This window comes from Megascapheus bottae, chromosome 14 (genome assembly GCF_031878675.1).
Source record: "Megascapheus bottae isolate mThoBot1 chromosome 14, mThoBot2.hap1, whole genome shotgun sequence".
Lineage (NCBI taxonomy): Eukaryota > Metazoa > Chordata > Mammalia > Rodentia > Geomyidae > Megascapheus > Megascapheus bottae.
Genome location: NC_143522.1, coordinates 13,131,179 through 13,158,140, shown reverse-complemented (window position 1 = coordinate 13,158,140; position 26,962 = coordinate 13,131,179). Strand labels below are relative to the sequence as shown.

Here is a 26,962-nt window from a genome sequence, read left to right as displayed (position 1 = left end):
TGGCTTCTTATATTCAGTCTTCTTGATACTCCTACTTGCGTATGACATAAAATGTAGCGATCAAACATCAGATCTTAAATGTCTGTCACCTCCTATCCAGTACCCAACTCTGCTGAGAACAGGAAGGATACAAGCCTATGAGCTTAAAGCCTATTCTGCTCCAGACTGCTCCCCTCATACCTACCACACAATGCCCAACATACAGAAAATGTACTGACACATTGTTAGAAGACATCCACATCGAGGATCAATTGAAAATGAAAACTTGAATCTGCAGAAACACGTGTAAGAAATAAAGGAAAGAAGAAAAACACTAGGAAAATGGTCTGTCAATTGTGTTCTTAAGCATTACAATAGGGTACCATTCTCTTTATGAACTACTACTGAAGAGTAAGAGGACAAAGGCACAGGGGGACATCCAATATGGTACAAATTTCCAGGATTTCCCACTTACTTCTTGATAGAATTTGAAGTTCTAACACAGAAATTCACTGGACTAGAGACTGTGCCCACAACACCCTGTCCTATCATAACAGGTAATGGAGTATGGTAGTCTTTTGTCAACTCCCCCTACCTTTAATGTCGAGGAACAAACAAATTCAGGATGCGTTTATGAAAAAGCAGAGATGGATAAAAATAATCCAATGACAAATGCTGGAAAAAACATACAAAGGAGAGGAAGCCAGACATTCGTGGGATTCCCTGACAGCTCGATCCACAAGGAAGGGCTGGACTGGAAAAAAACAGGGCCTCAGGTTCCTGCCAAGCTGTCTGAGTTCCTGTCCTTCCCAAACCATTCCAAGCAGCAGCCAAGACTTTACAGTAACCATTGCAGGTCTTATAAAGAAAAATGTACTCTGCATCCATTCAGTGCTCCTCACCTAGAAAGTCATCTCCCTTATGTACATGGTCTAATTCCAGGGAAGGCTGGCAGTAATGAAGAAATGTCTTTGCACATCAGCTCTCAGTTCCTAATGACTCCCTACGTGCCCAGAAAAGGGATGTTTAAAAGGCAGCTTGAAAAATTCAGTGTTTTTCATTGGCTAAAGAAAAGCCGACATGGCCAGGTACCTATATCTAGAGACCCTGAACATGGCTTGAAGAAAAAGGAGATCATAAACATGTTGTACTTGCATTCTGGAATTCCTGCTGTGTAATTCTAAGCCAGTCTTGCTTGGAGGCACACCTCAGGACTCTACACATGTGACTGCATTTGGCCCTGACTACTCTCTCCTCTGGAGAATGGCCTGCAATTAATCTCACTTATTACCTCTGAAAAGTAACAACACAGGAATGGCTGGCCAAGTTCAACTCCAGAGTGTCTAGGGAACTGCAAGCTGTATGGCCAGGCCTCAGATTGTCTGGGCAAGTCATGGGCTCTTTGCCTTCTCTCCCACAACAAAGCCTGAGCAGGGTCTCCAGACAGACCAAAGGAACCAAGGGATTTGAGGAGCTGGGCTGAGCTCACAGTGACCCAATGGGAAACGACAGCCCTGAGGCTACATGTGGAGTGGTTTCCAAGAGCGGGGGAAGTAAAAGTTGTCTGGTGAAAACTTGTGTGATCCATAAAATTGAGAACAATAGCAATACCATGGGGGGGGGGATGCGGAGGGTGGGGGAAGAATGAAAAATAACACTATTTGCAGAGTTCTTGTGAGTCACTAGTTTTCATTCCTGTGGCTACCAAGTCACTGAATTCTCCAACACAAAGAGATGAAAAGTACAGCCAGCAATGGGAGTCTCTTTATGTCTTATGATAGTTTCCAGGGCATACTCTGGTTTAGTAAATTAGTAGGATTTATCAGTGTTAAAATCCACTGCTGCTATTGTAGAAAAACTACTAAGAGGACCTGTGTTTACTCAGTCCTCACTTCCAGAAGGATCAAAGTACTTCAAAGGCAATCCGAATGCTCTCACAACAGGACAGTTTATACAGAAGTATGCTTACCTAAAAAAGATTAAATGAATAGCTAGAGTCATTTAGTGTCAAAACCACTAATAAAACTCACATCTCAGAGGAAACTGGGAAGGAATGATACTGTCCAAAGAAAGAAATGTACTCATTACCTGACTTATGGTAGCCATACACAGTACTTTAATAATATGAATAAAATTACATCGAAAAACAACAATAAAACAAAATGAACCATGGAGCACCTAGCTTCCCAGGAGGCTGACATCTAAGGATAGTGGTTCAAAGCAAGCCTGGGCACAAAAGTCAGTGAGACTCTTAATTCCAATCAACCATCAGAAAACTGGAAGTGGTGCTGTGGCTCAAAATGGCAAGCTGTGGCTCAGCTAGCCTTGAGCTGAAGCATTTATAGACAGTCCAGGCCCAGAGTTCAAGCCCCACGACTAACAAAATAAAAATAAAATGAAACATACATAATTGCCTATTTAACAGTTTTAAGGTATGAATGAAATTGTTTTTTTAAAAAAAACCTCACAACTCTAAGCTATGAATCCCATACTCAAACTTAGCCACCCTTTACTATATAGGAGAACCAACAAGAAACTAAATAAATGTCCACAAAATAGTGATTTCAGTTGAAAGTGGAAATCAGAACTCAGTACTGTGAAGAATGCCTTTCGCCATAGCCCCCAATATAGCCAGGTCTGAAAGAAACTGGAACTCCACATAAGGCTGCTCCAATATGTGTGCACCAGGAATTTCATGTGGAAATAAAACTCCCAAGCTGACCCTCCAGTCATCCTGGCAATCAGAGGTTACCAGGGGGACCACTACAGATTGCCTATGTCTCCCCTGGACTAGAATGGCATCTAACAACTGGACCTACTTAAAGAAGAGATAAAGGAGAGGGCTGTGGAATATAGCTCAAGGAAAAGACTAGAGGACTTTACAGGGGCTATGTTTGGACTACAGTGGTTCTGAAGAAAATGGTAAGATGTCCCATGATATTTCAGATCCATAAACAGTCTGGCTTGAGGGAAGGTAATTCACACAACTCCAGGTTCTAGCTCTGACCCAGAGAGGCTCCAATATTCCCTATATGAGTACTCACAGGTGATACCAAAAGAAAGATATCACCTAGCTGTAACTTTTTTTTATTAAAGATTGCCTCCTAATTCTACATATAAATATAAAAGTGATAAAACTCTACTCTAAAACATGTACTTTGGACATTTTGTTTAACAGTACGGAAAATGCCTGCAGCTTTGTCCAACAGAATATCCAAAATTGTGGTGAAAATGTTCTTTATAATAAAAAGACTGATTTTAACATGAAAATGGAATATTTGGAAACACTTACATGGAAAATCAAGCCCTATGGTATAAACAATTTCTTTTTACGACTTACATTTCAGGAATGTGGTTACTCGGTAGATTATAAATCACTGAACAACAAACTTTTCCTGTGAGGAGAACTATGTGTGGGGTGCCCTGTCTCAAAAAGTCCTACTTGTGTCTCCAACTCCTCACAGTTCTCAACTGAGATGATTCTTTTCACTCCAACCACATGATCATGGGTATGAAAGACCAGTGCATGATGTAATATGTTTTCCCTATGTTACTTCCTGGGAAGTTTCTGGTTCCTAAATTAGCTCCAAAGTAATAATAATAATAACCAACAGATATTTCAACAATTAGGCACTCCCTCCCAGCTCAGAGCAAGGCAATACAGAAGAGGCAGAAGCTGGAAGTACAGTACAGGGTGGGGACTCATTGGGACCGTATTTCTTTATTTGGAAGTAAAGAATTTCAGTGGTCAGAAGACCTCACTGTAACAGTCACATTTTCTCAATAGTTCCACTGACTCAGGGACCAATGCCATCTGTATTAGCCACTAAAGCAAGGTGTCTTGGGAACCCCTTCCAGGCAGCTGTCTGGCTTGGACCTCCATGTAAAACCCAAGGTGAGAATGGTTTGGTTGGGGTGCTGGCACCAGGGCCATTTACGTACCTGCTTCCAATGGGGCTTGAAGAGTTCTCAAGAGCGAGAGGGTCTGACTGCATTGACCAGGTTGGACCACTAGGACTGATGAGAGGTCGGAGGGTAGGGGGAGTTGAAGCACTGCTTCTGTTTAAGACGGCACTTGCCAAATTCAGGTTTGCTACCTAGAAGTAAAGTGAGAGAAATAAACTGATCTGAAAGAGTTTTAGAAAAGTATCATGAAAATCAAGTAAAATCCAAAAGATGCTGAGTCATCTGAGTTGGGTCCAAAATGCACAGGGAAGGCTGGTGTGTACAAAAGCAGAGGTGAGCATGGATGGTGATGAAATTAATATAACATACTATCCTGCTCCTACTCTGCAACCCACAGAGGCTGTGCTAGGTGTGAGTGAAAACAAAGATGGACAACAAAAACAAACAGCAAAATCGCATTTACTCTGTGCCAGGTAATGGATGAAAAATCTAGACAAACTTCAAGCTGGGTGCAGTGGCTCACGCCTGTAATCCTAGTGACTCAGGAGGCTGAGATCTGAGGATCTTGGTTCAAAGTCAGCCCTGGCACTAAAGAACCTGAGACTCTTATCTCCAATTAACTTCTAAAAAATTGGAAGTGGTGCTGTGGCTGAAAGGTAGGGTGGTGGCTTTGAGCTAAAGAGCTCAGGGACAGCATCCAGGCCCAGAATTCAAGCCCCATGACCCCCCCCCCACACACACATACACAAAAATCTAGACAAACTTCATTGTACTTTTTTCCTCATCTAGAAAGTCTAAATTCTCATTAAACTTTAATTATAAATAACAAAAATTATACAAAAGACTCAGTAAATTAGATAGAAAAGGACTGTCAATATAAAATGGGTATTGACTTCAAAAATAATTTACACAGAAGAAATACGATTAGTCTAATTAAACATTTCACATTTGCTATTTCCATCGTTAAGTGAAAATTACAAGAAGTAAATGCAAATTACCAGGAAAAACAAGTTGTAGAAAACAATTTTCTTGTTATACTGACAAACATAATAATAAGAAAAATAGCACACAACAGTACTTACACTACTTGTGGGTGTATAAATTGTGTCTTTCTAGAAGAAAGATATGGAAGTTTGTTGCTATTAAAGTATTATAGTATTCATAGGTTTTGATGCTATGGTCTGGCTTCTATGAAGCTAGGTGAAAAAGTTGCATATGATTAACAGCAGTTAATATGTGTTAGCATCTATCATGTGTCAAGTTCTATGTAGAAACAGTACTTTACACACATCTCGTAAATGAACACAAGTCTGATAATAAGTAAAGTCATAAGTTTCACTTTACAAAGAAAGAAATTGAGGTCAGTATTGCTCTGAGGCTCTGGGATACTGACCAAGGTAGGATTTGAGCCACTGTTTCTGGTTTCCAAAGTCCATATTCTTACAACACTCTATTATGATTAGACACTAACAAGCATTGTTTTTAATACTGAAAAAGAAGGTCTAATTAGCTAACAGTATTGTTTTAAACTTTGTTCTCAAAGATTACTATTTATCTATGAACACAATGATAAAAGCACATGCTGATAACTCAAGAAAAAAATCATGTTAGTAAAAAGTCATACTGTGAAGTGACAGAATATATCCTGGAAGATTAGAAATAAGCATTGTGAAAAATAAACAGCATTAATTGGCAAGCAGTGACTTGCTTTCTTTCTCATATTTAACCTAAATTTCCACATTTTATATACTGGATTTACATTATTTTTACAATCCAACAATTTTTTTAAGTTGTTAAGATAAATGTAGCTGTGAGGTAGAAAGTCATGGGCAGCAGCAGTGGGTCAGAGAAAAAAGGACGGTTGGGAGAAGCATTACTAAACACTGAAATACTGAAAAGAAGAAAGATGCACAGCTTAGTATAGGTGGAGCATTAGCCACCAGCAGCGATTTAAGTCATCAAACAGGAGATGGAAACTCCATCTTAAATGCTCTAATATAAAATGGCCTAGCTATCTAGAATAGCTAACTATAATTTACAAACAAAAGATTTTAATTTTAGATTTTCTTAGATTTTAAATTCTTTAGATTTTTAAAACAACCTAAAAATTTTTTTTGGGGGGGGCGGGAAGAGGTCACTTTTAGCAACAGCCGAATGTTTCCTTCTCAGTTACATTACTCCATGGTGAAAATGGCAGAGGCCTGTGTCTTCACACCAAAATACTTTTCTTGGAGGGAAAGCGGTTTTCCATAGGTCAAGAGCAGTCTTTGGCTGGTCTGGCAGCTGGGGTGGAGACACTCTGGCTGTGTTCTGCCCTGCAAGGGTGGACCCAGGCTTTAGTGGAAATCAGGCACAGATTCTCACTTCTGCCTCACTTTCTGCAATAGCAGGAGTAAAGGAAAGGTATGCGCTGACAAGGAAGACCCAGTTAAAAATTCAGTAATACCTTTTTTTCAGTCTCTAGTTTCCTTGCAATGATTTGCCCTTCCTATACCTCAGAAGAAACACCATCAGGTCCTGAGATGATGATGACACAGGCTCCCAGAGGATTGAATATTTTCCTACTCTATATGAATATTCTCTTGCCTGCACTGTTCTCTCCCTAGCCTTAAGATATCAGGCCTTTTAAATTAGATGTGATGTCGTAGCTTGTGAAAAACTACCAAGATAGCTAAGTCATTATAACCATTTTGCACAAGGCTTAATAAAGGAGGCCTAATAATGACAGCAGAATAGTAATAGAAAAAAAGTGCAGTGGGGCCTGGAGTTTGGCTTAGTGACAGAGTACTTGCCTAGTATGCAAGAAGACCCAGGTTCAATTCCTCGGTACCACATACATAGAAAAAAAGCCAGAAGTGGTGCTGTCGCTCAAATGGTATAGCTCTTGCTTTGAGAAAGCTCAAGGATAGTGCTCAGGCCCTGAGTTTACGGCCAAGGACTGGCCAAAAAAAAAAAAAAAAGTGCACACTTCACCATGTTTGGTATAAAAGGTATAATTTCAAGATCAGCATGTAGAAAGAAGAGAGAAGAAATAACCTTGGTAATCTCCTGCCTTTTGGCAGGGCTAGCTTAAATATAAACATCAGTATTTACATCCTAACATTTAACAAGTGTCCAACATTCACTATGTGCTATGTTTTAGGTGTCCTTGCATATCTTGATGTACATTACCTCATTTAACACTAAGAAATAGTCCTGTTGTTATTCATCTCACAAAAGAGGAAATTGAAGGCTGAAGAAGCTAAACAACTACATAGAAGCTAAACCACTATACGGGCCAACACCAGAATAAAGAACGTTAAATTCTAGGTACATGTAGTATACCTTTTTCAAGTAATATGGGTTAGCATTTGAGTTCTTAACAGTGGAAGTGTCTGGCACTGTGGGTTTTATATTTCACTTACTCTTTACCTATTTATTTCTTATGGAGGGAGACTTTAACACCTCATCTCACAGAAGAGAAGTTATTACTCAAAATAATTGAGGTCATATAACAGTCATACAACTTGTACTCTTGTAAAATCCAATTCAAACCCTTACTATTAAAGATTTTTCTCTTGAAAATGTCATCAGATACAGAGCTCAAATCTAAAAAAAAAATTATTAGCCTTTCCCTTTTTTTCCTACTTTTTTTTTTTTTTGGCCAGTCCTAGTGCTTGAACTCTGGGCCTGGGCACTGTACCTACGCTCCTTTTGCTCAAAGCTAATTATTTACCTCTCTAGCCACAGTGCCACTTCAAGCTGTTCTGTGTCTAACTTCTAGACTTCCCTGCCCAGGCTGGCTTCGAACCATGATATTTAGATCTCAGTCTCCTGAGTAGCTAGGATTACAGGCAAAAGCCACCAGTGTTCAGCTTTTTTCCCTAACATTTTATTTCCTATTTTTTTAACCCCTCACGAGAGGACACTATAGAAGTAAAACAAAAAAGTACTCTCAGTCAGTTTTACTAAAGAGAGATAGACTGGAAAGGGACAGGAATGTGTAGCTAAGTTTGGTTTACTGGTGGGTTGTAACATCCAGCCTCATTCCATGTAAATGTGCAACTGGCAGCCACTGTAACTTCTTACTATACAAAAGCAAGGCATTCTGGATAATTTACTTGGAGACAGAAAAAGTGACTACTATAAAGAACAAGAAATCTTACAGGCTTCTCATCTTTCTCTCCAAAGGCTTTCCTGAGGAAAACAACTGTAACAACCTGTTGCTCTGTTACGCCACTGAGAGGAATCACCCCTGTGGTTGTCTGAAAAAGTTAGCACATACATTCCAGCTCTGTCTCTCTCAGACTTGCAACACTAACTGCATTGTCTGGGGCTAGCCAGAATGTGAACTCAGAATCTTCTATATACAGTTTTCCAAGTAGCCATTACCAATCAATCAGAATGGCAAGGGAAATGTACTGATTTTCTATCTCTTCTCTATTTAACAGGATGTTTGCTGGTGATGAACATGTTCTGTATTTTGTTCTATCCAATATAGTGGCCACTAGCCACATGTGGATATTATATATTGAACTACCGCTGCTGTGGCTAAAAACTGGATTTTAAACTTGATTTAAAGTATCAGATGTATCTAATAGCTACTTTATTGGAGAATACATTTTTAGAGCCTTAATCAGATGTGGATAAATCCCTGTGATTAGATTTGTACCTGGATTAAGTTTCTTCCACACTAATAAATTATCTCAAGATTAACCTCCGAATGGGCAGGAATCACTGGATTACATCAAGTTCGGCCTTAGTACTATTTTGTTTTGCCTAAGGAAGGCCTAGGAGCAAAGCAGATTCCCTCAGCACTAGGTCAGCTCTTAATAAACTATTTCAATCACGGTCTTGTCCAATGGTTTCTTCCCTAACAGGCTAGAACAATGATAAATATGGATGTCACCAGGCTACATCTGCTTCTCTGCTCAGCTACATTTCTCTAGGCAACTTAACACAACCAGATCTATTAGATGAAGATTAAGTGGAAAGAAGCATTTAGATATATTTGATATGCAACCACAATAAACATATCACTGCTAAAGAGCTGTTTCTTTTTCTTTCTTTTTTGTTCTATCCTGGGGCTTGAACTCAGGGCCTGAGTGCTGCCCATACTTTTTTTTTTGCTCAAGGCTAGTGCTCTACCTCCTGAGCCACAGCTCCACTTCTGCCTTTTTGGTGGTTAGAGATAAGAACCACACAGACTTTCCTGCTCCAACTAGCTTTGAACTACAATCCTCAGATCCCAGCCTCTTGAGTAGTAAGGATTCCAGGCATGAGCCACTGGCACTGGCACTGACGTCTATAAAAAAGACAGCCATACAGTACATGAAAAGAGAGCACCAGTCCCAAAACCAATGCCCCATCAGTTTTGTTAAAGGGAAAATCATAGTCACTGGACCAATTGGCTTCCCTGGGCTAATAACTGAACATATATGATAACTGACGAAATCACAGAATCCTGCCATTGTTCAGAAAGGGATCTGAGAGACAGAAAGAGGATAGGTTAAAATTCTTTTAATGATGAGAACTATGACTCAATGAGCCTGCCCAACTGACAATAGTAAACACAATTTTTTTTTTTTTTTTTTGCCAGTCCTGGGCTTGAGCTCAGGGCCTGAGCACTGTCCTTGGATTTTCTCAAGGCTAGAGCTCTACCACTTGAGCCTCAGCACCACTTCCGGCTTTTTTCTATGTATGTGGTACCGAGGAATCGAACCCGGGTCTTCATGCATGCTAGGCAAGCACTTTAACCACTAGGCCAAACTCCCGGCCCCAGTAAACACAATTTTATCTGCAAAAGACAGCATATACATTTAAGAGTATTATAGGTCTTGTCTGGACCACCTTTAAGATGACCTTTAGCCATCATCAATTTTTATGTAAATGATACTTTTCAGATTCTACTTAATCATGGCAATATCAAAATCAGACTAACATTAATGATGGCTAGATTTAACATACACTAACGTTTTAAAAAGTATATTACCTATATATAAATTGTTTAATCTTCAAGGTACATAAACAGGGAGACTGAGGGTTGAAAGGTAAAACAGCTTGCTCAACAGCAAATAATCATCAGGCTTGGATTCCATTCCTTGCCATCTTAAGGCAAGAGTTCTCAATCTTGTGCTTTTTTGTGTGTATATGGTGGTACTAGGGGTAGAATTCAAGACCTTGAGTTTGCTAGGCAGGCAGAGGTGCTCTCCTTGGGCCAAGCTTCTAGCTTTTTTTGCTTCTATTTTTCAAGTTGACTCTTGTGTTAATGCTTGGGCTGCCCTGGATTTCAATCCTTCTTAGGCATTATGTCACCATGTTCAGCTTTGGCTGCGATGGGGTCAGGCTGGTCTCAAATTGAGATATTCTTGATATCTGCCTCCCATGTAGCTGGAATTACAACAAGTATGAAACACTGCACTCAGCTCAAGTTTATAGTTTTAACTATTGTATTATTCCATTTGCCTCAATTGCTTCCCTGAGCCTTGATACTTACAGCTTTAGTCCATGGACCAATAACAGCTAGTTCAAAATGCAGACTCTGAGCTCAGTTCAAGTACCAAAGAACCAAAATCTGTATTTAACAAGTTCCACAGGCAATGCACTTCCCTTGTAAAGTCCCCTTATTATAGGGGACCACCAAAAAAACTGACAGGAAAAAAATAAGAAAGGGGAGCCATTCACTGCTTCCTCCCTGCATAAAACTCAGTAGAATGCCTTTGATGGGATAAGAAGAAAATATAAAACAAAGAAGATTAGAAAATTATTCCATTAGGAACTTTAAGTTTTTCTATTTCACAATGTTGTTCAGTTACTTGATTTTTAAAATGAGTAGTCATTAAATATGTTTTGGGTATAAAAGTAGATAAAACAATTTTGAACTAACTAGGAAATTCTGAGTAGTTCTCAGTCTGCCATGAGAAATGGTGCTTATTTAAACAACAACAACAATAATAACAGGCAACAAATGCAATCAACCCCAAACCTCCAAGACACTAGAGCCTAAAATCAATTGGTTACTTATACCTCATTTGGTCATGGATCCTACCTTCATCTAAACCTTGGGATAGCTTGGCAAGGTTTCACTTCTTATCCTCTACCTCCTACTCTTCTTCCTCAGTTCCCCACTCTCTTGGGGCAGCTTATCTAGATGTTCCACTCCCATTGTTATCTCATGTCCACTGCCACAGTGACCCCAGAGCATTTCTTTTCTTTTAGTATCAATGTTTATTTTAGAGACGGCCCCCGCATAAAGCAGGTGAGCAAATATCTGAATGTGTGGGGCTGGGACACATTGCATGCATTCCATCTAGACAAGTGTTTAAATTACTGCAGGAATAAATACAGGTGATGGATTGAAAAGGAGGGCAGGAGAAACAGAGAATGAGGCCAATTTCCAGTGCCTGGCCCGCCCACATGTTGCTGCTTGTTATTGCTGTTAGCTCAAAGAACTGCTGTTGGAAGTACTACAATTAAAATATCATGGAATTGCCCTATTGGATTCCTAGAACACCCCCTCCACCCAGGAACACTTGTAGTATTCAGAGAAGCCCTAACTACATCATGCTTCATGTGGTGGTATGCTCCAAAAATGCTATAGTTCAGTATACCTAAAGAATTTTTTCTTATTTTTACTTTTGTTGTTGCTGTTTTCTTCCTCTGTCACTGTTTCTTATTTTAGTAATTTTTGTCTTATATGTAAATTTATCTGTGTTGGGGAGAGTAAGTGGGAGCAAGAAAATGGTGGGACAAAAGATGAACTAATGCAGCAGTGATACTCTCCAGATACTATGTTTGAAATGAACTATATACAACTTGTGAGGGAGGGTGGTTGAGAGGGAAAAAACTGGGAAAAAACGAGGGAAGAGGTGACACTGTTCAAAAAGAAATGTACTTGCATACCTGACTTATGTAACCATAACCTTTCTGTACATCAACTTTACAATAAAAATTTTAACAAGTTCAAAACTCAGAGATAATTAATCAACAATGACAAAATGCACTATATTACCTATTATAGGCAAGTCCTTGGGTAAAGTCTGAAGTTCGATACAGAGAAAGATGTTACCTCTGCCTTTATACCACATAGGAATTTACAGTCTAATAGGGAAGAAAAGATCTTTGGACAGACAGCAGTATGTAAGACCATTAAAATGTAATGGTACTAAGAAAATTTAAAGAAGGACCTAAGTTAGACCCCAAAGGACAAGAAAGATGTCTGAGAAATGGAAAGTTTAATGTGGTAAAAGATAGGGTAACACAAGATAAGAAGAGACAGAGAAATAGCTTTAGAAAGGTCCTGAATGCCTGCCTGTGATTCCACATTACTCTAACAGATGAATAAGTCTCTAAAAGATCTGAATTGAATGGTGTTAGAATGGTGGTAAATTAAGTGCTGTTTTCTGGGAAGTGCTGAAGGGGACTAGTCAGTTAAAGTCATAATAGACAGGTGAGAGGGAAGATGGGTGGGATGTGGGACAGGTCTTATTGGTCTCCTTTCCCTGGAACCTCTTCGGCTATGGAAGAGAGGCAGACCGTGGGACTGAAGGGCTGCTGATAAAAGCCCCTGAGCTAGTTCACTCATTGTTTCTATTCTCTTTCTGGGCCTGCCTTCCTTTGGACCGTGTCTTCTAATATAACTAATAAGGCATGATGGAGCTGTTTGCCATGGCAGAATGTAAGGTCAAAAACAGAATCTGAGGCTAGTTTTGTTCTAGGGCCATAGGGGAAAACGTGCATTTCCTTCAATTTATCTTTCTAATAAAATGGTTTAAGAATGAAGATTCAAGGGCCAGTCTAAGGGAAAGATGGCTAGGTGGCCAACTATGTGGTGGTGATTTAGGATTTAGGCTTAGTGGGCAAAGAAGATAATGTATCATATACTGTCTAAAGCAAGTCAACAAAGCTAGTGATCATACCCTGGAGACTAGAGCCAAGAATCTTTAGTAATTAAGAGAACTGTAGTGGCAGATCCTCTCTGCACATCTTTTTCTGAACCTCAAGGAAGTGAATCATGGATTCTACTTCCCTACTGTTCTCTCAGTAGCAGCAGCAATGAATAATGTGCAGTCACTTCTAGCTCCGCCACAGAAAAACTCAAGCAAAATGATATTAAGAGGCAGGAAGATATCACACAAGATAATGAAAAAGACAAGTCATTATGAGCCCTCAAGTACTCTACCAAGTAAATCATTAGGCAGAATATTTCTCAGTGTGTGCCTGCTCTGTAAGAAATGCTATGGCAAATCCTTAAGGATAAGATATTCCCCAGTCACAGAAGACAACAGAATTCCATGCCTCACTATGCGGTTTGTCTACAAAAGTAGTGGCAAAGACACTCCTCTGACAAGAATATATGCATCCCTACATCTCTTTCTCCCTCTTTCCCCCTTTCCTTTCCTTATTACATTTCCTTTCTTGCTTTTTATTTGCTTGTTTTGCTAATACCAGGGTTTGAACGTAGAGTTTCACACTTGTTCAGCTTACTTGCTTAGCTGCTGACTTACCACTTGAGCCATGTCTTCAGCCTGGCTTTTTGCTAGTTTTTTTTTGGCTAGTCCTGGGCCTTGAACTCAGGGCCTAAGCACTATCGTTGGGCTTTCTGAAGGATAGAACTCTACCACTTGAGTCACAGTATCACTTCTGGCTTTCTCTGTATATGTGGTACCAAGGAGTTGAACCCTAGTCTTCATGTATGGTAGGCAAGCACTCTACCACTAGGCCAAACTCCTGCCCCCTTTGTATTTGTTTGTTTTTGTTATTGTTATTTTGGTAATTCCTGGGGCTTCCACTTCTGGTTTATTTTGGTGGTTAATTGGAGATTAAGTTTCTTAGACTTTCTTGTCCAGGCTGGCTTCAAATATCGACCTCTGAGCTCAGCCTCCTAAATAGCTAGGATTATAGGCATAAGCCCATAGCATCTCATTGCCTCTGTGTTTTATCACTACAAAAGATCTTTCAGCATTAAACTGCTTCAAGAGGAAAGTGTTTGTATTATTAATACAAATTTACCTTCCTATTTTATCCCACAAATTTTTGTATGGCACTTTGGCTGTACCTTATTCAGTATTAAATCTCAGATCTTGGTTCAAGAACAAATTCAAATTCCCTTGGTATCTGTAAGGGATTTGACCCATACCCTCAGACACAAAAATCTGAAGAAGATCTAGTCCTTTATCTTTTACATAAAGTGGGATAGAGGTAGGAGTATACCTAGAGTGCACACGACCTATGTTCAATCCTCAGAACACACACACACACACACACACACACACACACACACACACACACACACACACCTGTATATAATTTATGCACATCTTCCTATCAGTGACGATATTTAACACAATATAAATGATTTTTATAACATTCTGTTTAGAGAATAATAACAAGAAAAATCTTTGTGTATGTTAAACAAACACATTTCACCTCTAATACTTTCAACTGTGACTGGATGAAGAGAAGGATGTATAAGCCAGATAAAAAGAGATAACTATAACATTAAGTGAAATAGGTCTCACCCAGAAAAATGCTGGCAAATATTCATAGTAAAGACCAAAATCCCCTCCCCCACCCCCACCTCAGTTAGCGGCCAGTTTCACCATTAAGTGGAAAGGTGGTGTTTACTGTCACTGGAAGGCTAGAAAAGAAATTACAGGCTCCAAATCATCTCTTTTCACATAGACCACAAGTGACTACAATGAGAGATAAGTGTTGCTCTTGCTGGTCCTTTACATAATTTTAGAGATGGTTTTGGCCTGGTCTTGAAGCCATGGGTAATGTTTTTGAATGAATAAAATAATAGCTTTGACTTACAGATTCTGTTTCCTGTCTGTACAATGAGTGTATTATATTGTTTCTTCCTGGCACCAAAACTGTGAAGGCTTAGCAAACCCTTGTGATTCAAACTAACCTCAGATTCATCAGGCTGTATGCAAATTTCATGGACCTTATTTGTTTGTTTGTTTATTTTTGCCAGTCCTGGGGCTTGAACTCAGGGTCTGGGCAGTATCCCTGAGCCGCTCTGTGCTCAAGGCTAACATTCTACCACTTAAGCCACAGTACCACTTCCAGCTTTTTCTGTGTATGTGGTACCCAGGAATCAAACCCAGAGCTTTGTGCATGCTAGGCAAACACTCTACCACTAGGTCACACCCCTGGCTTATTTATGGAAGTAAAACTGGGAATTTAACATCAAGGTTTTGGTGGATCCTAGTGTAAGATATAAGCAATCATGGCACATCATTCTCAGTGTCTAAGTTTTCTCACCAGTTTCCTCATCATAGCCTAATCCATAAAAATCTCACAAACTTTCACAAGAGTATTTCATCAATTGAAACAAATATTCATCAGGTACCTTTTCAATGTGAACCTAGCACTCTTTTGAACAGTTAAGAACATTAATAATAATAATAATATTAGTACCCAACCTTTGACTTTGTGGAGCTGACAGTCCCATGTGGAAATTGAACATTTAAACAATGTGTTTGACAAAGAAATTTGAATTCCAACTTAAAGACCAAAGATGCAGAAAATATCAGGGTAAAGCACATAGAATCATACAAACATGAGTTTGAATCATGATACAGTCATTTGCCATTTGTGTAACCTTAGCAGAGTGACTTATCCTTCCAGCTTCTATTTCTTCATCTTCATAGGAAATAAATACATAAGCAGTATCTTGTAGAGTTAAAGAGACAAGGAATACAATATTCTTAGCAGAATACCCAGAATAAACTAGGCATATCTGATTTATATTGGCTGCTTTAGTGTGAAGGTCAGGTTATGGTAATATCAGTGAAAAAGAAAATAGCAGTGCTCGTTTCAGCAGCACATATACTAAAATTGGAACGATACAGAGAAGATTAGCATGGCCCCTGTGCAAGGACGACATGCAAATTCGTGAAGGGTTCTGTATTTTTTAGGACCTCCAGGATATGGAAACAAAAGCCATATAATGAGTGATTGTTGTCCTTAATGTACTATGTTATCTCTCATCTCTTTTGCTGTCCTTGGTTATCTCATATTGTTACAGTATTTCACCTGGTTATCTGATATATTGTATATATGTGTATTTGGTTATTTGAAGTCGGATAGGGAAGGGAGGAAAACAAGATGAGGGGTGGGTGTGGGGGAGGGAAATGGGGACCAAGACATGAGAAAGGGTATCAATGTATGTGAAGTAATGCACCTTCTATCTGGTGAATATAATGTAACCTTTCTATTAATTACAATAAAAATATATGAAAAGAAAAAAACAGAAAAAAAAATAGCAATAGCTTTCAAAGAGAATAAAAGAACTGACAAAATACAGAAGAGAAATTCTTGTCCATTTAGCAAACATGTGGTAAGTGTCTACTAAGTACAAGGTCCTGTGGTGAGTGATGGGTTAGAAAGAACTACCATCATATGGTTTATAGCCACACAATCAAGAAGAGATGCAATGTCACTATAATAGATGTGTTTCACGGAGTGACTAATGAAGGGTGGAGGGATAACACCAATCAGAAAGACTTCTGGATGGGTAACAAGGGGTTCCTTTATTATTTATTTAAAAACTTGGGTTGAGTGCATACATACACATTAGAAAAAAAAAACTCATGAAAAAAATGGCATGATCATTTCCTCTGTTAAGTACCTTATAGTCTAATAGAATGTGCATATTGCTGAATGTAACTGTCACTCAGAATCCACAGGAAACTGATTCTATGGCTTTCTGAAAACAGCTTGCACATAACCTATGCAAATCCTCCTGTACACTTTAAATCATTTAGTAATCATTAGATTATATATAATGTCCAATACAATGTAAATGCTATATCAATAGTTGCTATAGTTGTTATTTTGTTTAGGGAATAAAAATTTTAAAATTCTGCACATGTTTGGTCAGATGCACTTCTTCAATAAACGTTGTCTAGCTGGGTGTTGGCAGGTCACACCTATAATCCTAGCTACTCAGGAGGCTAAGATCTGAAGATAGCACTTTAAAGCCAGCCTGGGCAGTACAGTTCATGAGATACTTTTTTTCAATTGGTGACCAAAAAGCCAGAAGTAGAGCTGTGGCTGAAGAGTAGAGCACCAAGTACCCAGGCCCTGAGTTCAAGTCCTACATAAAAAAGTTGGCCATATTAACTACACAGAACCCAGAATTCATAGGTATAAAGGAGCAAGGGTCAAACTGTACTACCCACAAGAGGTCTGAAGCAACAAGGACCTTGGGGTCTACATTCATATATATTCATATGTATTGTGTGCTGTGAGAAACATTATGAATATTGGAGAAGAGGGATACACAGATTAGTTATAATAATTAGAGAATGTTTCTCCTAAGAAGGTGGCCTAAACAAAAACAGAAACCAATAAAAACCAACAGAAACTGAACTGGTTAGTACAAAAACTCTGTATGTTGGGGAAGCACGCAGAAGTAAGTAGGGATCAGATTCTAAATAAAATCTTTGACTTGATAATTTGCTTTGTGAAGCTTGTATTTCACATCATAGACACAGGAAATCTTTCATGATACGGGAAGAGGGAATTCCCAGAATCTATGCTGTGAATTAGAAAGAAGACATCAGAGTAGAAATGAGAGTGAGCAGGAGACTACTGGGAAACCATTTAAGAAGGCAATTTTTGTAGCTTTCCATTTGAGACATAATGAAGATCAGCCTTCAGCAAGACAGTCAATATACAAAAGTGAAACAGAAAAGACAAAGCAAAGATACTTTAGTCAGAATAAGTAAGAATGGACAACTGCCTAGACAAGAGAGAATAAGGTAACAAAGAACAGATGAATCACAGTTGCAAACTTAAATCCCAAGAACTGCAATGTCAGAGAAGAAAGAGAACATTGGGGTTTAGATATGTTGAATATTTTTTGAGTGTTTCTGACATTTCCAAACTCATCAAATATTCTGAATGTTGGGCAATTAATAGGTAGAAATGTTTAGTCTTCCATCTGAAGCTGAACTTTGCACTCAACAAAGGTTCAGGGTAAAGAGGTACAAAATGAAGCTATAGAAAAGGAAAATTCACCCCAGGGGAAACTATATCTAAAATGTTCTGAGCCTAGAATTCAGAGGTTTGCTGGAGGGAACCCACAAACAACAGTGGGACACAAAACCCATGGATCAACTCGTCTTTTTCAAGGAGATCTACTCTTTTTTTTTTTTTGCTTAAAACTGTTAATTCATTTTCTTAGAGAAGGGCCAAAGTCCAGGACTTGTGTAGTATAAATTCTGATGCACAACACCAACTATATTATTCTGTTTCAAGTGATTGAAAATAACAGCAATCTGAGTTAGGAAAAATAATAACAGCAACGTACTTTAGTTGTGCCTATGATTATATCAAGTACAAGTAACTCAAATAATTCTAAGTTTTAATTATTAGAATCTGGTCGTGCACTTTGTAGTTTAGAAGAGTACTTAAAAGATACTCAGTCTCTGTATATTTAGGTATTATTGTCAGTATCCTATGAGTCACTATTATATACAGCCTTTTCTGGATCGCAACTTTCATAACGGGTTCCATCTTTTATAATTTATCTAAATAGAAAACTATGATAACTCTTCTACAATGGCACACAAAAGCCAAGACAAATTATGAAAATTAAAAGCATAGATCACACTACTTCTAGAGATCCCTAAGTGGTAATTACAAAGGTAAATGATATCTGGAGATAATCTAACATTTGGCACAGTACATATATTACCTGAGAATCCATCTTATAAAATGCATTTTTGGAGGATGGGGGCAGTCCTGGGGCTTGTTGCTATTTTTAAAAATCAGTTTTATATACCTGAGGTCTATATGTAGTGGTTTTTAAAGCAACATTGAAAAAGAAGTCTAGTTTTCAGAGGAAGTGTAAGAGTGAGTACTCAAAGGATTACAGAAGGATTATAACAATTTAGAGAAATTTTCTGGTAGGAGGTAGCCAACAATAGAGCCAATACTGGAGGAGGATAAGGATTAAAAATAGATAAGTGCAGTTGGCAACTCCAAGGTCATCACTGACCTTGAGAGAGACTGGACAACTGTTTAGAAGTGAATTCAGACAGCACAATTAAGTGGGGAGCAGGGACATAGGGGCCTAGGGATAGTAAGGGTACATTACTTTAAATATGGCAGAATAGGGAAGATAAAATTAGCAAGGGGAGAAGAATAAAGGAAGGCTATTTTATTTTTTTGGTCAGCAATGGAGCTTAAACTCTGGGCCTGAGCACTGTCCCTGAGCTCTTCAGCTCAAAGCTACCACCCTACCACTTGAGCCACAGCGCAACTTCTGGTTTTCTGGTGGTTAATTAGAGACAAGAGTCTCACAGACTTTCATGCCTGGGCTGGCTCTGAACCACGCACGATCCTTAGATCTCAGATTCTGGAGTAGCTAGGATTACAGGTATGAGCCACCAGATGCCAGCTGGGAAGGTTATTTTAAAACAAGAGATAGGACAGCAGGCCAAGGTGTGGGACAGTAAGCACTGAGAGAAAACTCAGCTGGACCTATTCAAGCTAGGCATAAGATTCAGGAGGGAAAATCAGTCTTGATGCTGAGGTTACCCTTTTTTACAGATGCAAAAAATCAAGGCTTGCATTGATTGTGTCTGATGCCTCACTGACTCAAGAACTTATGATTTTCCTATTTACCCTTTTTTTTCTCTCAAGAAATGGGAACAAGGGAGCCGGTAGTTTAGCCTAGTGGTACAGTGCTTGCCTAGCATGCACGAAGACCCAGGTTCCATTCCTCAATACCACATGCATAAAAAAAAGCCAGAATGGTGCTTTGGCTCAAGTGATAAGAGTCTATCCTTTAGAAAGCGCAAGGACAGTGCCCGGGCCCTGAGTTCAAGGCCCAGGACTGGCAAAAAAAAAAAAAAGAAAAAAAAAAAGAAATGGGAACAAGTAGTACATGAGAATAAAAGAGGTACATTTCCTACCAAGAAAGAACAAAGAGACAAGGGAAGCACAAATGTACAGTAGATCACACATATCCCAGGAAGCTAGGAAGCAGGAAAGAAGTTTCTAGAGTCAAACACTGATACCTGTGATACACTAGGTACTGCCTGCCTCAATCGTAGAGAACATCTGCAACCATTTTGGAGGTTTTGTTCTGCCACATTTCTCTCCAAAGTGGTATTTCTGAAATTAAGATTCATTTGGGATCTATTGTGTACCTTGTTGAGAGTAGTTGCTGAAGCAGAAGAGACAACCCAGAATTCTTTGGTGGAAGGTTGAGGAGGAGTGAATGGGAAGCTACTGTGAACGAAATGTTCTGTACTTCAGATACATCCTTCTGGAGGCGGCAAAGTGTCAGGGCGAGGGGCACAGATAGGAACGAAACTAATGGTTTTGTGTTCCGCTTTCCATCTAAATGAAAAATGTGAGGAGCACAGAATGTCTCCTCCCTGCACTGTCTGTCAGCACATTTACAGAGGGCTGGCCCCATTGCTGCACGGCTGGCTGGCTGGCTGGCTGGGGAGCATACACAGCACACAGCTCACAGTTCACAGTGGGGCCCAGCTTGGGTGGTCTGCTGGTATCCCTTTGATTAAATTCCCAAGCTGGGAGAGCTGGAGCTGCTCGTAATGATTGCTGGGTCCCAAAAGCTTACACTTGCTGGCCCAAAGAGGTCCAGTTCTCCTCTGCTGCCCTGCCTCCCACACCCCACCACAGGCTGGGCTGCTTTGCCACATTTTTCTGAGCACTAACTAGCAGCAACCATGATGGGCTATTCTGTTCAGAGTTGTTCTCACTCACAGGGCTGAGTGAGCCAGAGACAGAGACCTGACACAAAAGCCCTTCCCCAGCACTCTGTGAGCCACCGGTGTTTACCCTCCCCCGCTGCCCCCTATCCCCAGGTGCAGATGCTTCTAGAAAACATGCTGCTTTCAGAAATGTATACTTCAAATGCCAAACGATCCCACCCCAATAGATAACCAGCCTGCCCATGCCAAGAAAAAGGGCTCAATTTGACCTGTACTCTACTCAGATTTCTAAGGTATTTGTTGAACAGTCATACACTTTACAATACCTCTTCACATTTCACATGTACATGTACTTGCATGAACACTTTTCAAGTGGCCACTGTTCACTTGGCTGGGATCCTATGTAGTGTAGGCTTTAAACAAAGCTATACCATCATATAAGTGGCAAAAGAAATCTTACGGTAAATGAGGGCCTGTTTTTAGCCACAGAAATTCCTTAAGAAACTAGTCTCTAAGGTATATTCTGGGTCCCTCAAAGCTTGAATACCATTTTGAGAGTTGTCAGAATACTCTGCCTTTGGCTAGTTCACTGTTCTTTCAGTATCTTCACCAAAAGTCAGAGAAGGAAAAGAAAGGGCTGGTTTTTCCTCTTCCTCTAATCCATCTTCCTCCCAGCTACCTGAGCAATCCAGTTGCAGCAACTTTTTTTTTCCCCCAGTCCTGAGGCTTGAACTCAGGGCCTGGGCACCGTTCTTGGACACATTTTGCTCAAAGCTAGCATTCTGACATTTGAGCCACAAGGTCACTTCCAGCTTTTTCTGTGTATGTGAACCCAGGGCTTCATGCATGCTAGGTGAGCCCTCTACTACTAGGCCATGCTCCCTGCCCTTGATGCAACTTCTTATGCTTTGCCACCATCTATGAGGTGGGCAAGTCCCTTCGCAGGGATTATTAAACTCTCCCCAGATGAGTCCAGCTTTTCCACCAGCTTCAATCCTTGGCACCTGGAGTTGACCTCTAACTTCTACACCTCACTAAACTACATGCTATTGCTCACAGACACATTAGGGTTTTTTTGTTTTGTTTTGTTTTCTTTTCTGGAGCAGCTCCTGCTCATCTTCATCTAGTCTTCTTTATAATTCAGTCTTCCAGAAAGGCTGCTTTGGCTTTTTTCCCATTCCCACCCCAAGTTGGGCTAGGAACCCCTCTGGGGGAATTTGTTAGGAATATCTCTGTCAAGCATGTTACAGGCTACTACTATCATATGTTTAAGTGGCTGTCACCCTTAACAGATTCACACTCGGGGCTGGGCTTTATATCTCATGCCTTACTACCAAAGCCGGAACACTCTTTAGAGCTTATTGAAAAAAACTTTTTTAAAAATAACAAAAAGCTGAGCACAATGGCTCATGCCTATAATCCTAGCTACTCAGGAGGCTGAGACCTGAGGATCACGGGCACTAAAGTCCATGAGACTCCTATCTCCAATTAACCACCAGAAAACCGGAAATGGCACTGTGGCTCAAGGGGTAGGGCAGTAGCCATGATCTGAAGAACTCAGGAAAATGCCAAAATAAAATAAAATAAATAGAATAAAAACCTTTCTAGAAAGTGCCACTAAATGTCTAAATAGGCTAAGTTGAAATTATAGGCAAAATACACTGTGTTTTCACAACCATTCAACAATTTCAATTTTCTATTGTAGTTCTGAAGAATAGTAGAAATAACTAAAACTCAGCTTCCCTGAACTAGGAGAAAGTCCCTTAAGTCCTTGCTGAGAAAAGCAATTAAATATTAGTTTATACAACATAACTAAAGCATTTGTCAGAGGTAAACTCAAAGCTTTCAATACAGTAAAAAACAAAAACAAAAATGAAACAACAGAATAAAAACAAGTACTCCCCAAGAAATAATAAAGCTAAAGAGGCAGAAAAAAGAAATTAGTAAAGCTTTAAGAAGATAATGAATTATAAAAACCAGGAACAGAAAGTGAGTAAAGTAAAAGGTAAGAAGCTTAAAAAAAAAAACAACCTTAAAAGTGATTTCTGAGCAAGAAGCTATTTCTGAAGACAGCTAAATTTAAGCTCTGAGACCAGAGAGACCATCAGAGCTCCCACCACTTTGTTTGGATACCCATCTTCCTCTGGGAAGCCACAGACATTCATCATTTGCCTCAGTGAATAAGAATGACAGCAACTTTCTTTTAAAAACAGCTAAAGAAAAAAGGAAACAGCCATATTAAATCACCAATTTGTGTTATTAGTTATTTGCCAGAAAAAGAACAGCAATAGATAGAATTTTGCAAATTCCAAATTAAGGAACCATTTTCTTTGAAGGGAAGGCGCCGAATATCATACAACTGAGAATTAAAGAGTGTATTTTCTCCAAGAATTTAACTTTAACAAATGAGAAACCATTTATTCCTGGGAGCCTTTATGCCTAAATTTATGGCATTTATACATTACAAGATGGCTTTCCCATCAGCAAAGATTCTGAGGTTAATGAACGTTGAATGCAGTCTGCCCAAGATCACACAGATGTCTGGATAGCAAGTCCTACTTCTTGAGTAATGCATACTGCTTATTTCGTACTACAGTACCAGGCACAAAGCACCCTATGACCAAGACTCTCAACTGTAAGACATCTAATGGCAGGTTCAGATCCTTCCAAATAGCAATCTGGTGAACCCGAATGCACTGAATGGAGTTAAGAAAGTTGGACTGAAAAAAGGATAGAATGGCAAGAGGAACTCATAAACCCTGAATTTTATTTATTTAGCCAGTCCTAAGGGCTTGAACTTTGGGCCTGGGCTTCTTTTGTCAAGGTGAGCACTCTACCACTAGAGCCACAGTGCCACTTCTGGCTTTTTTGAGTAGTCTGTTAGAAACAGGAGTCTCAGAGTTTCCTGCCTAGGCTGGCTTCTAACCACAATCCTTAGACCTCAGCCTCCTGAACAGCTAGGATTATAGGTATGCCACCAGCACCTGTCTAAACCTTGAATACCTATAAGATTAGGATCTTACGATTTGTTAAGGCTCTGCAGTGGAACAAATAATGGGAAACGAAAATATACAGATACTAATATTTGCTCTTTTTCTTTATTATAGTTACAAAGAAAATCATTTAATATCTTGCTGCTTCCAGGTATTAATTTATAAACTGGAAACTGCAATCATGGACTGCATGACAGAAGTATAACATTAATTGGCCTTTGCCAGTTTGAAATTCTTGGACATCATTCTACATCCCTTGCCCATCATTTTATCACTAAAATCTACCTCTTTGATTCCCTTCAAGTCTCAGCTCTGACTTTGTTAAGTTTCTTCTATTTCACATTAGATTTCTTCATCTACTCCCTCTAAAATACAAGGGATTTGAAAAAGAAAACCATTAACATCAGGAGAAGGTTGAAGCAAATCTAAGGCTATAGGAAGGCTTACCTTTAGCTCTGGCTTTAATTGTGTTTACAGAGAGTGAAGGTACCACCAGGGAGCAGTGTGTTGCCTTCTTGTAGCATGTATGTAAAGTCATTTTCACCTTTGTTTTTGTTTTTTTTTTTTTTCTCCCTAGTCTTGGTTGTTATTAAAGGTATGAGAGATAAAAGAATCTGATACAATAGAGATATAGCAAAATACAAGCATGAAGTTAAAATTTAAGTCATTTGGAAGACTTTGATGCAATTTAGCACTAAGGAAGTGAAGGTACAGCTTCTTTCTCTAATTGTACATCATATGGATTACCAGGAAGAACAAAGAGAACCCAAAGTTTTTAAAAGTACCATTTAACTTTGCTGTGTTATACTCATTTTACACACACAGATGCTGGTATTTATTTATATCTGTCCATGAGTTTATTAGTGATCTTGATCATATCACTTATTTCAGACTTAGTCTCCCCTATCTGTAAATTAGAGAAAATGATATATGTTAATCTGTACCTATAAAATATTCTGAGGTCATGAAATAAAAGCAGTATATTCGGGGGAGGGTTTGAATAAACGTAATGTTCTGGTAAATAGATTTCTAAAACTAGGACTTACTGGCAATTTTTACCAAAGACAAAAGTTTTTTTTTGTTTTTTACCAGTCCTGGGCCTTGAACTCAGGGCCTGGATACTGTCCTTGGCCTTTCTAAGGCTAGTACTCTACCACTTGAGCCACAGCCCCACTTACAGCTTTTTTTCTATGTATGTGGTACCGAGGAATCGAACCTAGGTCTTCATGCAAGGCATGCTAGGAAAGCACTCTACCACTAGGCCAAACTCCCAGCCCTGACAAGTTATTTTTTAAAAAAATCTTTTAAAATTATATTTACAGCTTATCTGTGAAACAGGTATATCATAACCAGTACCAGACTAAACTCTGCGATGCCTGCAATAGTCATTTTGACGACTTCAGTAGCATTTTGGTTTTTTATTCAGATCAATACCCAACCAATGCTAATTTGAGAGTCATCAACATGTGGGAAACACTGAAGTCTGGGAAGAACTGGGCATACCTGATCAATCTTAACCTTGGATTCAAAAAGCCCTTTGGGCATCACATTCTGCCCATACCTGTTGAGAGAGGAGACTGATGTGGCTGGCAGGAGAATACTGTCTTGCTGCCTGTTTCTCAGCGAGCCTTTGGAGTTCAGCCGTAACCAGAGTTTGGTTGTACCGTTTGTTGTACAAATTATCGTCTCCTTCTTTTTGTGTTTTGGATACTCCTGAATGATGCTTGTGAGGATGGCATAAACCTGCTGAGAAAGAGAAAAGTTCTCACCCACTTAAGAAAAAGAACCTGAATAAAACAAAACAAAAACCAAAGACAATAACAAAGAAATATTAGGCCAACTGACACTTTACTGAACCCTAGGATCATTACCATAAGAAGTCATAAATGGTCTTCAAATGGTAACAATATAAGTTCTTTCTGTAGCTAAACTGCTGTATGCAGTTTTAATGTGTTTCTGCTAATTATAAAAACGTCACAAAGAATTTTCATCACAGGTGCTAGGGAAGAACTAATTTTATCAAATGTTTAAAATAGGTTGAGCTGAGGATACAATAATATTACACTCCTTGGGTTTGATCTCAGTGATGTCAGAAAAAAAAAGGGTTTTGCAACTCACAATTCTTAGTTTTACCACTAACAGAAGGAAACAAAAACTGAGGGTATAACAAAAAACAGCACTGATTTTATATTTTCAATGCTCTTCCTTTACAGATTTAAATTTTCTTCTTTCAGCTTATTCTGTTATATAACATAAAACCAGACTCATGTTTTTGACTGTAAAAATTGCACATCTCTGAACTAGAAGAAACAGCTCAAACAGTAGAGGACCTGTCTAATGAGTACAAAGCCCTGAACTAAAGGCTCAGTACCTCAAAATCACAGATGTTATTTTAAAAATTGCATAGGAAAGTAGAAATACCATAATGTATTTCTTTTCTTGTTTATGTGCAAAAAAACCCACCCAGGCTCCACCCTCAACCACTGAGTCACACTCCTAGAGCCCTCCTGCCCTTTTTATAATAATTTTTAATTTAGTTGTTGTCCTTTTTGTACATACAACTTGTTACACACAAAACCTTTACAATGGTGTATAATATAAGCACATTATAATAAATGTCTATCAAATGGCACTCAGAAGCTACATTACCAATAATATGCATTAACCCATGTGCTTCTCATCCCTAATCTTTCATCATTTATTCTCTTCCTTCATCATTTATTCTCTTCCTTCATAAAATATTGGTAATTTAAAATATACATACAGGGGTCGGGAGTTTGGCCTAGTGGTAGAGTGCTTGCCAGGCATGCACGAAGACCTGGGTTCGATTCCTCGGTACCACATACGTAGCAAAAAGCCAGAAGTGGTGCTGTGGCTCAAGTGGTAGAGCTCTAGTCTTGAGAAAGTCCAAGGACAGTACTCAGGCCCTGAGCTCAAGCCCAGGACTGGCAATAAATAAATACATACATACCTACATACCTACATACATATATGCAAATGTTTGTATAAATAAAATAGTAGGTAATTTAGTTTTATTTTTGTTTTTTTTTGCCAGTCCTGGGCTTGAGCTCAGGGCCTGAGCACTGTCCTTGGATTTTCTCAAGGCTAGAGCTCTACCAACTGAGCCTCAGCACCACTTCTGGCTTTTTTCTATGTATGTGGTACCAAGGAATCGAACCTGGGTCTTCATGCATGCTAGGCAAGCACTTTAACCACTAGGCCAAACTCCCGGCCCCAGTTTTAAGTTCTATAAAAATGGTATTCTATCATAACAGTTTCTTCAACTTGCTTTTGCTATTCAACATTGTATCACTAAGATTTATCCTTGTTGAGTATAGGTGAAATTCATACATTTTATTTGCTGTCTGGTATTTCATTTCAGATTCACCATACCTTTTCAATTAC

The 26,962-nt window shown here is 39.1% G+C and overlaps 1 protein-coding gene and 1 non-coding gene across 23 annotated transcripts in view; one reads left to right on the top strand and one right to left on the bottom strand.

The window, feature by feature from the left end:
- Nucleotides 1-26,962, bottom strand: part of Ttll5 (tubulin tyrosine ligase like 5) — a 249,727-nt gene that overhangs the window by 95,172 nt on the left and 127,593 nt on the right. For 18 of the 22 annotated variants that reach the window (XR_016537574.1, XM_090344520.1, XM_090344516.1 and 15 more), the window contains 2 exons: nucleotides 25,119-25,303; nucleotides 3,922-4,076 (listed from right to left, as the gene is read on the bottom strand). Coding sequence is in view for 21 of the 22 variants with exons in the window: in XM_090344520.1 (XP_090200646.1) it covers nucleotides 3,922-4,076; nucleotides 25,119-25,303 (340 nt within the window). In the remaining variant the exon portion in view is untranslated. The remainder of the gene's footprint in view (nucleotides 1-3,921; nucleotides 4,077-25,118; nucleotides 25,304-26,962) is intronic. The other 4 variants (XM_090344522.1, XM_090344517.1, XM_090344524.1 and 1 more) reach the window with 1 other exon arrangement.
- On the top strand, nucleotides 15,679-15,785 carry LOC150054724 (U6 spliceosomal RNA). Its single transcript, XR_016537736.1, has one exon. It is a non-coding gene; the product is annotated as a U6 spliceosomal RNA (small nuclear RNA).